The sequence below is a fragment of the Terrapene carolina genome, unplaced genomic scaffold (assembly GCF_002925995.2).
Source record: "Terrapene carolina triunguis isolate 2854851 unplaced genomic scaffold, T_m_triunguis-2.0 Scaffold89, whole genome shotgun sequence".
Taxonomy (NCBI): domain Eukaryota; kingdom Metazoa; phylum Chordata; order Testudines; family Emydidae; genus Terrapene; species Terrapene triunguis.
In genome coordinates this window covers 2,928,816-2,940,821 of record NW_020664440.1, presented here as the reverse complement: position 1 = coordinate 2,940,821, position 12,006 = coordinate 2,928,816, and the positions used below count along the sequence as shown (strand labels likewise).

General features: G+C 42.2%; 1 protein-coding gene across 5 annotated transcripts in view; it reads right to left on the bottom strand.

Annotated features, from left to right (window-relative positions):
* The window catches only part of PTPRG (protein tyrosine phosphatase receptor type G), a 592,097-nt gene that overhangs the window by 73,695 nt on the left and 506,396 nt on the right, over positions 1-12,006 (bottom strand). For 3 of the 5 annotated variants that reach the window (XM_026650229.2, XM_026650225.2, XM_026650230.2), the window contains exon 14: positions 5,720-5,806. The exons of the other annotated variants lie outside the window; for them this stretch is intronic. In XM_026650229.2, coding sequence (XP_026506014.1) covers positions 5,720-5,806 — 87 coding nt within the window. The remainder of the gene's footprint in view (positions 1-5,719; positions 5,807-12,006) is intronic. 5 annotated transcript variants of the gene reach the window in all.

The window sequence follows — 12,006 nt, the reverse complement described above, 5'->3', positions numbered from 1 at the left end:
TGAAATTGTTAATGTTAGCACTGGGTTTCAGAATTAAGCCCCTTTTGAGAAGACTGCAAGGTAAAAGGGAAGTTCTCTCAGAGATGTAGAAAGTGAATTGGCTCACACTCTGAAGAAGATCTCCAAAACCAAATGAAAATTTAAAATCTGCAGTCCTGCAACACCGCAATGCATAGGAACCTTCCATCCATAATCAAACATGGAATTTTCATTTTCCAATGGCCCTGCCTTCGGGTTTGTACTATAAATGGTAGTGAAGTATGAGCGTTCCTCATACCTTCAAATGTGCCCAGCTGTTTCTTAAGCAGAATGCCACAGAGAAGGAGGAGATTATGTATTCAGATGTTGTGAGATAAACTAGCCGCTGCGAATGTACATCAAATATTATTTTTGTCCTCAGCTAGAACATTCTGTGCATCTGGAATAAAACTATACTGCAGGGACAACAAGCTTCCTTTCTGGTAGACTCCACCTATTGCTTTAAACTATACAATGGGGAACTTGTTCCATGTAGTTTTGTAGATAACAAAAACAGTGATACTGAACTCTAACCTTCTGTTTCTACAAACATTCAAATGAATTCCCTTTCATTCTTCATCGCGGTTTTTTGAGAAGGCCCATACGCTCCAAGAGCAGATGTAAATTAATATATAGGCCTTGCAATGCGGTAGGCATTTTCTCACAATAATGGCCTAAGAATGTTTTTTGCTGTCACATTTTTTATTAATCAGAGCACACATGGCATCTCCAAGTGTAATTGTCATTCAGGGGTCACTCCAACATGAGCCCTGGCAAATCAATAGGCAACTGAAGTCATGTAACTCTAACACCACTTCCAAGTCCCTTTTCTTCCCATAGCATGTTATCATAAACAGATTGTTTCCACCTTCACTACAGTCTGTGGAGGATGGAGGGACCTGGAAGCAAGGACTTTGAAAATCTGCTTCCCTGTGGCAATTGGTATGATTCTGGTATGAGGGCTAAAGAGTCTCAGGTTCAGAGCAAAAACGAATCATATACTGGAGCAAGGAAGAATCCCCCGGTAGGGATGGGCCAGATGCATTGTGGGGCCCCATCAGCATGGCCATTCAAGCAATTCTAGTCATCTCAGCCCCCACATTATCCTCAGGATTGAAAAAAAAAATTTATTCTCTCTCCTTGAAGCAATCTGCATTAGGGCTTGAATTAAGCTTCCCTTTTCCAGGAGAGCTGAATTGGCATTTTGAACACATCGTGGGTGGAGTGGTTTCTGAAGTGCCCAATCATCTCTGAAGAGACACTAAGGGCCTGGTACCAGCTACTTATTCAGAGATCATAATCATTACAATAAGCATCAGAAAGAAAGACTGGATTTACCCTACTGACTGTAGCCAAGTACTACACATAAGTTGGCTCAGTGATGATAAATGTCACGTTTACAATAGGTTTTTTAACATGAAAGTCCATAATTTGCTTCCCAGGGACCTAAGCTTGATTATCTGGAGACTTAAACACATTTACTGAAGTCTAATGAATAGAATTAACACATCATTTAAACAGGGACTAATATGTATGCAAATTAGAAAAAGTTAAAAAAATAACAGTTCAGCCCACAGTTTCAGAAAATGTAGATTGCATCCTTACAAAATACGAATTTTTGTAATTCACATTCTCAGTATCTTCATATCTATGTTATCAAATTAGGTGCTTTGCATGTGAACAATAGGTTGCATCAAGCCCATTTCAATTTTATATTTAAACTTGGAATTATAAAATAGATGATATTGAAACATGAATTATATAAATGCTAATTAAATACTTCATTTAATGACCAAAATAAATAGGCAGACCAAACAGGGCTAATTTCCATTTGCAAATTTCCCTAATTACTATATTTTCCTTTGGAAAACGGAAATTGTATTTCATGACTGAGAAAAATGAATCATTTATTCCTTGCCCATTAATTTTTTTTTTACATTTTAATTTTTGTTATATGTATTGGAATTGATCTCAAAGAGATATAATTAATCTTCCCGGGTAAATAGGTATAATATTAAATTAAATATCACCAGAATCAAATTATGGCTGATTTCCACATGCTAATTATGTTACTTAATAAAGTTTCTTTAATAAGAAAAAAAACTGAATTATTATGAAACTTGAGTAACTGCTATCAAATCTGATGAGTGTGTGTCACCCTAAATATCACAAAACATGTTCAAAACAGGTCTGTAAACTAAATGCCACTGATGTTTTATAGGCGATTCAACTCTCCCAAAAGAAAAAAGGCAAGTGTACAAGACAAACATATCGTCATTAGGAAATTGGGGAATTCAACCATTAGCTGGGACTACAAGTCGGATTTTTTCTTATGCAAAGTCCAAAAGGAGCTTGTTGAAGAAGACACAGATTGAAAGAAAAGTCCTGCAGGGCTAAAGACAATGAAGAGAGTGGTGAGAAATAGTTCATCTGAATGAAGATGAAGCCTGTAATGATGCCAAGGTCAGGACAGTCTTGTTTTGCTGCTGTGTAAATGCCGGTCATGCCTAGAGTCAGCTTTAACTTTCGCACCCAGCGTCGCTAATGTTTTGGAGAACAGGATGCACAAACAACCACCTCTGACACTCCAAAACCAGTGCAATACTGAAATGCACAAAAAATATGAATGGGGAATGTAAATGAGACTGGTATATATAATCCCTCCTTAGAACTCTCCTTTGCCATGATTCCTACAAAAAACTTGACAACAGTTAGGTCACTGGTGTGCAGAGACCATCCCCCATCATGCTGACCAATATTGTCTCATTGTTTCCTTGTACTCCCTCATCGGTCTGTCTGGATCCATCTGTTGTCTCTTGTCTTATACTGAGAGTGTAAGCTTTTTAGGACATGGGCTGTCATTTGGTTCTGTGTTTCTACAATGGAGTCTGGTCCATGACTGGGGCTCCTTGGTGCTATGAGTGAGAGAGAGAAAGAGAGAAAGAAAGAGCGAGGAAGCTTTTATTAAAATAATTCAAAAACCAAGAAAATGAAGGCTATGAGGTAGGACTAGGACAATACTTCCAGAGGTTTGGTTTTGCATCTGTAATATGGACACCAAGTAGCAATGAAGGTTACCACGATTAGGAACTGAGTACTTCTGATTAGAAAACACAGGAGAGTAAAATACTGTAGTGTGTATTACCCTTATCCAATCACAACCTTCCTTCAGCAACATTAGTTCGTAACGTCATTGGCTGGCAGCAGCAGCAGAATAGATACTATCCAAGCAGCAGTCTTTAAAAGTTTCCCTTTTTCCAGTTCTCTCCCTGCCTCCTCTGTTATCTCTTTTAGCACCTATCCTTCCATGCTTCTTATCAACTTGGGCTAAGCAGGAGGGATGAAACTGTCAGTGCAGGTGGCTTGCAGAAATGCTCCCAGATTCTAGATGCCAGTTATCTCTCTGGCATGCAACTGCCCCCTGTATCTACATAAAATCCTCAAGCCCTGTGCTTAATTTGGGCCAGGGCTGAGCCCCGGCACCTCTGGATTTGCGGCATCAGTTATGAGTGTAAAAAAATTGCTAGGGCCCTGGCACCTAGTTCCTCGAGCCCCAGCACCTCTTAGAAATTAAGCACTACTCAAGTCTGACAACTGAAAAAACCCTGGTTAACAAACCACAGATTCTCTTGTTGCTAAAATGGTGAGAATGGCAATTTTAACTTCCTAAGATGGGTTTAGAGAGTTTTTTATTCCCCTCCTGCTGCCTTGCAAAGTGCTAAGCTCATATTCAGCGCACAAAGCCCCGTGCTAATACTCCATATTTATGAACAGAGGTGGATTCAATTTTCCATATGCTGTGAGCGACTCACCCCAATCCAGAGCCCACGAAAGGCCCCCATAGCACTGGACCCATATGAGCACACAAGAGGTGGGGGTGGGCATGCAGTACACTGTGAATGCTACATAGATAGAATTTCCGGGCCTCTTCAGCCCTGCAGAGCAGGGCCCGGCACAGGCCTAGAACAAGCCAGTGTTTTGGGGCCCATGAGAAATGGGCTGGGGATATGGGGTGGAGCACTGTGGTCTAGTGTTATTCCTGGCTCAGGCACTCAGCTGCTGTGGGATGTTGAGGCACGTCACTTTCCCCTCTCTCTGCTTCCCCCTCCCACCCTTTGTCTGTCTTCTCTGTTTGGACTGCAAGCTCTTTGAGACAGAGACTGTCTCTTGGTATATGTATGCACAAGGTACTGGGCTTATTTAGTCTGCAGAAGAGAAGAGTGAGGGGGGATTTGATAGCTGCTTTCAACTACCTGAAGAGGGGTTCCAAAGAGGATGGAGTTCGGCTGTTCTCAGTGGTGGCAGATGATAGAACAAGGAGCAATGGTCTCAAGTTGCAGTGGGGGAGGTCTAGGTTGGATATTAGGAAAAACTTTTTCACTAGGAGGGTGGTGACGCACTGGAATGGGCTACCTAGGGAGGTGGTGGAATCTCCATCCTTAGAGGTTTTTAAGACCCGGCTTGACAAAGCCCTGGCTGGGATGATTTAGTTGGTGTTGGTCCTGCTTTGAGCAGGGGGTTGGACTAGATGACCTCCTGAGGTCTCTTCCAACCCTAAACTTCTATGATTCTATGACTGTATATTAAGAAAGGAAGCTTTAAGATAAGATCACCCCTGTTCTTTATTATTTCATCCAGGTGTCTGATCCATTCTATGTATCCAGGTATACTGATGGATTGATTTGAACATTCCTAACCCTATAATTTCATACCCAGAGTGCCTCATGCTGTGAAACTAACTAGTGTTAATATTACTCCGACTGTTGCTGTGGGAATGAGAATATGGCCCTTAGATGATTACACTTTACAGTCACATGGTGAGGACGAAAACATGATTTATCTGGCAGCTTCTGTTATTTCACTGTTTTATGATAAATGTATACTGGGCCCTCAGGATGCATCTACTTGTGTTATAGGATGTTTCATTCACAGTTCTTCCAGGAGAGTCCTACACGACTGAAACTGATCTGTTTATGAGACACCATATTATACAAATAGAGAGACTCTTCAGAGCATCACATAAAAGTATATACCCCAGCAACAGCTCAAACAAGGATGGGATAATAAACTGGTCCCTGGAGCAGGAGAGAGAAAGAGGCTATACTGTCATTTTTGTCTTATCTGCAAAATGTTTTAATTTTAAAAATTAATATGAATATTTCACAAAAGAGTCATAATGACTGTTAATAATCTTTTTTAAATGGCCCATTTTCTCATCACCCTTTTAAAAAGCCTCACTTTATATTACAGTTCCATTTAAAAAGAGTTTACAAAGGGTAAATAAATGAGTAATAGATGTTTTAATAAATAATCAATTGACATAAATTGTTATAGTGTCCATTATGGTTATAACCATGCCTTATGGCCTGCTTTGACACCTTCTACTGATGTGCTTAATCATCAGCATCACACATTATGCATGTCCAAAACCCACTGTTTGTTAACCCTTTATAAACCAGCTATAAATAGAACCTTAATATGAAGTGTGACCATTTTAAAGATAATGGATCAAACTTATCTGTGCTGTAACCCCTCTGACTTCAAGAGGGTTACTGCGGAAATGAACCTGGCATATATAACAGGTGATTTCAGAATAAGACTTCTGAATGAACAAATTTGGTTAATTTCACATACATACATACATAGTTAGTAAGTCACCCCAGGCATTAAAAACTCCCCACCCGACCTGTACCGCCCTCACCTGCTCCCCTTCTCTGTTCTCTCCCCAGAAGGTGGCACTTCATGGAAACGTCGGGGTAAGCCCTTGGACTTTATTTTGTTACACTCTCTAAATAAAAAGAGACAAGAAGTGTATAAACAGGGTTTTTCAGACTGGCTGACAACAATTCTGTATGAGTTCAATTGAGTGATCTACATGTGGGGAAAAAAAGATACACATCTTCCCATTCAAATTGTATCTCTGAATTTCTCTGCTCTTGTCAGATGCATTCTTAAATAACAAAGTTAAAAAGAATACAATTCAATATTTTACGTTGTCAGATGCTTTGTGGAGACAAAAGGAATTCTAAATAGTTGTTAAATCCTGTTCTGCCACTATAATATTTACTATAGTATAAAATTCACTCTATAGTCATGTTAAATATTTTATTATTAAATATGCATCAACATCTTTTGAATAAGAGCCAATCTAAAACTAGTCAAGCCAATGGAAGAGCTCCCACTGACTTCAGTGACCCTTTCCCTTAAAGTCCCCGTGGACAAGAAATTCACATAGATGACCTAAGGTTCTGAAAGTCATAAGAGTGTAAGAACGGCCATACTGGGTCAGACCATCTATCTAGCCCAGTATCCTGTCTCCTGACAGTGGCTGGTGCCAGATGCTTCCAAGGAAATGAACAGAACAGGGCAATTATTGATTGATCCATCCCCTGTCGTCCTGTCCCAGCTTCTGGCAATTAGAGGCTTAGGGACACCCAGAGCATGGGGTTGAATCCTTGACCATCTTGGCTAATAGCCACTGATAGACCTCTTATCCTCCATGCATTTATCCAATTTTTTTTGAACCAAGTTATACTTTTGGCCTTCATAGCATCCTCAAGCAACAAGTTCTGCAGGACTGTGCGTTGTGTGAAGAAGTACTTCCTTGTGTTTGTTTAAAACCTGCTGCTTATTAATTCTTGTAATTGCCAGGATCACCTCTGTCATCTTTTTTTTAAAAAAAAAATCAGCATTTAAGAGGTCTGTTCTGTTTTTTCCTTTAAGCAACATACCATCCAGGATCTGACCAGTTGGAATGGCTTAAAAACAGGATTTCTCTTCCTAGGGTAATATTAAAAACTGTCTACGGCATATGGAATACAGGCGCCAAGACGGCTTTTATTCAGTCATCTGGTTTATTTGAGGCTTAATTGAGTCCTTTTAACACTTAACATGCTGCATCTCTTTTGCAAGCACAGTTACATGAAACAATATCTGCAATACCATACAATTTCATCATCCTCATCCCTTTCCGTCAGGATGCTGCTAATTCCTCTCTCTTTTCACCTAGAATGCTGCTGCTCTTTCTAGGATGTCCACTGCTGGCTCTCACTGTAGACAATGCCAGGCACAGTAACTATGTAGAATCGGCGTTTTAGACCACACCTGCCGGTTCTAATAAGCAGCAGCTGTACCAAGCTCTCCTTCTCTTTGTTACAACATCTATAACCTGTCTCTGCTTTCAGGCTACCAACCACTGTAGAACAGATCCAATGAAACTCCGAACTCAGAACGGATTTGGTTTCCATCAACCTATGGGTTTCGTGACACAGTAGCTACCTGCCGCAGTGAAAGGCAGGCTCTGTCCACATTGCAGTGTGTAACTTCACTCAGCAGTGACAGGCTCTGGCAGAGGCAGGCAGCGGGGAAAGGTAGCCTGTGGCCGTGGGGAGTGGCCAGAGACTTTCCCCGCTGCTGGAGCTTTTCACTTTATTGGAAAAAGACTCCAGCAGCAGGGAGGCAGCAGGACACTGCACTGCTAAAAACAGCAGTGTAGAGGTGGAAGATACTGCTTCAGGGTGTAGAGAACCATGTAGGGAATATACCCTAGGGTTCTGATGTCTGTGCTTTACTCGCCTAAGCAGTACCTCACTGTCCACTCCACTCTTGCTACCCGTGCCAGCTGGGTGTGCAGTGTCTGCTCGGCACGCTGACTAAGTGTAGACATACCTTTTATGTCCTTTAACTTAATACGCTTCCAAGTGTATGCACACAGGCACTCTTAGCATGGAGTGAGCGTCCACACAGGGAGTTAGTAATTAATGCATGCTAACGACTCCAGGCATTCTCCCTGTGTAGACAAGCCTTCAGTTACATCCATCCATCCTGATCAGATCCATCCTGCTCTCGTTTACTTGGCATAAATGTGGAGTTACTCCACACATACACTGGGACAAATGGGACATGAATCTGATTCACAGAGCTCAATGGGGTGGGATGCGTATAACATAGGAGGATTTGGCTCAGAATACAGAGGAAACGGTGATTTAGAAATGCAAATAAATACGTTTGAGAACATATTTAGAACTAAACAATTTTTCAGTCACACAGGGCAGGTTCAAAACCCTGACACGGCTGGAATCTGATCATGCTAACACCAGCATAAATGTGGAGTCACTACTGACTTCAATAGAATTACTCAGGTTTACACTAGGATGAAAGCAGAATCTATCCCATAGTATCTTGAGATGAGTGAATAATAATTTCTGCACTTAAAGTTCCTAAACAGGTTTTTGAAAACCTGTATATAAATAACTAAAGATACTAGTTGCTGAATTTTCTAAACTTCTTCACAGTTCCAGAAATTTCCACTAATCAGTTTTCTCTTTATAAAGTTCTGGGTATCTTGGCTTGGCAAAGTCCTCTTCATCTCTCCCACCTACCTTTTTTTTAAAAAAAAAAGAAAACTAACAATAAATGTTGTTTGTTAAAGACTGAAATCATCATCACATTGTCTAATGGGAAAACTGACAGCTCTTGTAATTCTTATCTAAATAGCTTGCAGTGAAAAATAAAACTAAAGCGGCTTAAACAAATATAGAAACGACAGAAGTATAACAACAGAAGGGGACAATTTTCCATCTCTCTCTTTCTCTCTCCCCACACACACTCACTCCAGTCCTTAAATCATCCAGTATGTTTAAAAAGCAACCTTCAGCCAGTGAATCTCTCTCTTCTTTTTGGGGGGTGGGGAGGGCGGGGGTGGGGAGAGGAAGAGGGTCTAATGAGCATGAGTTAGTCTGTTCAAAAGCCAGAACATACATCTCCAAGCCAATTCAGCAGCAGGGGGTCCATTACTATAACAACTGACAACTCCAGTGAATTCTCAAAGGCCCTAAAGTAGCCATTTGGGAAAGAGTTACGGAGTAAAAATTTGCAAAGGAATGGCATTATTAGGTATCATGTGATAGGGCCCTCACTGCACACAGCTGCACCTCACGATGTCAGCCATTCAAGCACAGAAGAAACATGTCACTGGCATCACAGAGCAGCTGGGGCACCAGAAAAGATCCTTTTTAGTTCCCCACTACAAGATTGGATCAAACACCACAAACTAACAATGAACAGAAATAGCTGCGGCACACCGTACTTTGGGATTACAAGATCTTTTCCCCCTGGATTTCACATTGTTTTACTCTGAAAAGCTGAGATACAGACAGAGAAGAATTTACCTGGATTATCTCGTGTTGTGTCTGAAGCATGAAGAGGACTCAGAGTGATGCTAGAATCTTGAATAAGTAACCAACAGCTGCCGGAGTTCCAAACTTAAAATGCAACAATGACCTGCTACTGGCACAATGAGACGCTTCAGCTCTCCACAGTATAGAAGAGGTAACTGATCACAGATCTGCCACACCTCAGTGAGCATGATCAGGACACCAAGATATGTTCTGAGTAAGCGAGTACTATTTCTGTATCTTTGCCTCTAGTGGCACCGAAACCAAATACAACTCTTGTCTTTTGTACTGTATACACCAGGTGCAAATAAGCTGTGAAGTGCTTCTCTGCATTGTCTAAACTGGGAAGCGAGAACATGATGACGAAACCTACCCAACTCCCCCAAAAGTGATGGTAGGCATCAGATTCCTCAGTTTTTAATATCGTCTCCTCTTTCAGATGGCAGGAATGTGGTGGAAGGGCACGGCGTGCTCCCCATCCCCACCGCTCCTTTGGTGAGGAATCGCATGGACCCGCCAAATCACAGGGAGGTGGGCACGATGGACCACGCAGTAGTATGGGTGGAGTGCTCACTGCACTCTCCCCACTCCATGCAGCACTTTGCACCTACAGAAATGCAAAACCCACAGGGGGCTCAGATACCACGGTGATGGGCTCCAGTACAAGAATGTAGGTAGATGCTGTACTGCCAGTGCATGGATGGAGAGACCATCTGGAAGTTGCTGAAGCTGGGAAGGAGGAAGTTGAGAAGGTAATTAAGGAATTGCTGGTGCAGAGGAGGCAGAAACACCGAAGCTGGGATGGGGAATCAAGAGGCAGGTTCAGTGCTGATCAATATGGGAGTGGGGGAACAGAGGACAGTCTAAGGAAAGAGCGAGAGTGTTTGGTAACTTGTAGGAAGTGCTTAGGCGTCCGACTGATCTCACAGCTCTTCCTATGAATGTTTCTTCACCTCCAGCCTGTGAGGCCACACACTGTGGTCTGACTCACAGCTCCACTCTCTCCGGATTGCAGCATCATGGCTAAGGGAAGCTTTATGCAGTCCCAACAGAACCACACCCACACTTTTACTCCTATGTCAACAAACCACATATGATTCTTTGGGGCTTAACTCACACTCCTGGGCAAATTTTGCACGTGCATCCACTGCACATGCTGAGACCTGCACTTGCATGTCAAAAGGATGTGTGTGGAAGATATGTAGGTACAACTTTGGAAACCCTTTGATTAGTTGTTTCCTAAGTCTTGCTGCTTCCTAACCTTTGTTAAAAATGCGAATGCTACACTTTTTGCATGACAGGAACTCAGCACTGAATTTGATAGATTACTTTTACTACACACAAATCTGTAGTTTTCCTTTGAAAAACAATGTTTGGAAAGGTTGGTCCCAGACAAGATCTGGGGTGAGGCTGGGGCAGGGAGTGGAGAAAGTGTGTGTGAGAGAGAGAGATGTAGCAGTTCTTCTTGTCTCATTATTTTGTTGCTGCTATGGGAATATAGCAGATCATGTTTTCCAGCTAGGTACATGGGGTCATTCCTTCCACGTACAAGGAATGTTGCCACATATCCACCCAGGATGTTCACATATATCCATTGGGATGTCAGTGAGTGTCTGACAGACCAACATGCCCAAACCAAACCTACGCAATGGTCACTTGGATATCACCATATTTATTACTCTGTCTCATACCCCTAGATAATACATGTGAAAAAGATATGTCAATACAACAGAGTCTTTTTTTGTGAACAAATTGAAGAATTAAGTCTTTCAAACACAAATAATGTAAAAATTAATTGTAGCATTAACTATTAAGACTGTGATTCAGGAAAGCACTTATATCTGTGCTTACGTCCATCCCAATTCAGGACAACGCTTAAGCACAAGTGGCAAATCTGAGAAACTGACCCAGACTGATAAATAAGCTGAAAAATTATACAGTAATATGTCACCGGGACCAGATGGTATTCACCCAAAAGATATGAAATTGCAGAATTACTAACTGTGCTATGTAATCTATCACTTAAATCAGCTTCTGTACCAGACGACTGGAGGATAGCTAATGTGACGCAAATTTGTAAAAAGGCTCCAGAGGCGATGCTGGCAGTTTACAGGCCAGTAAGCCTACCTTCAGTGCGAGGCAAATTGGTTAAAACTACAGTAAAGAACAGAATTATCAGACACATAGGTGAACACGATTTGCTGGGTAAGAGTCACAGCAAGACTTTTGTAAAGGGAAATCAGGGGATTCAGGGGACCTGGGGTCTTCAGCGGCGGGGGAATTGCCGCAGAAGACCCGGAGCGGAAGAAGCTCCGGGGGCCCGGGCCCCGCGAGAGTTTTCCGGGGCCCCCGGAGCGAGTGAAGGACCCAATCCAGGGGCCCCGAAAAACTCTCGGGGGGCCCCCTGGGGACCCGGGGAAAATGGCCCCCTTCCCCCCCCCCCCACCCGGGCGGCCCTGAGGGAAATCATGCCTCACCAATCTACTAGAATTCTTTGAGGGGGTCAACAAACATGGGACAATCCAGTATAGTTGGACTTCCAGAAAGTCTTTGACAATGTCCCTCACTAAAGGCTCTTAAACTAAGCAGTCGTGGGGTAAGAGGGAAGTTAAAAGACTGGAAACAAAGGGTAGGAATAAATGGTCAGTTTTCAGAATGGAGAGAGATAAATAGCAGGGTCCCCTCAGGGATCTGTACTGGGACCAGTGCTGTTCAACATATGCATAAATGATCTGGAGAAAGGGGTCAACAGTGAGGTGGCGAAGTTTGCAGATGATACGAAACTGCTCAAGATCGTTAAATCCAAAGCAGA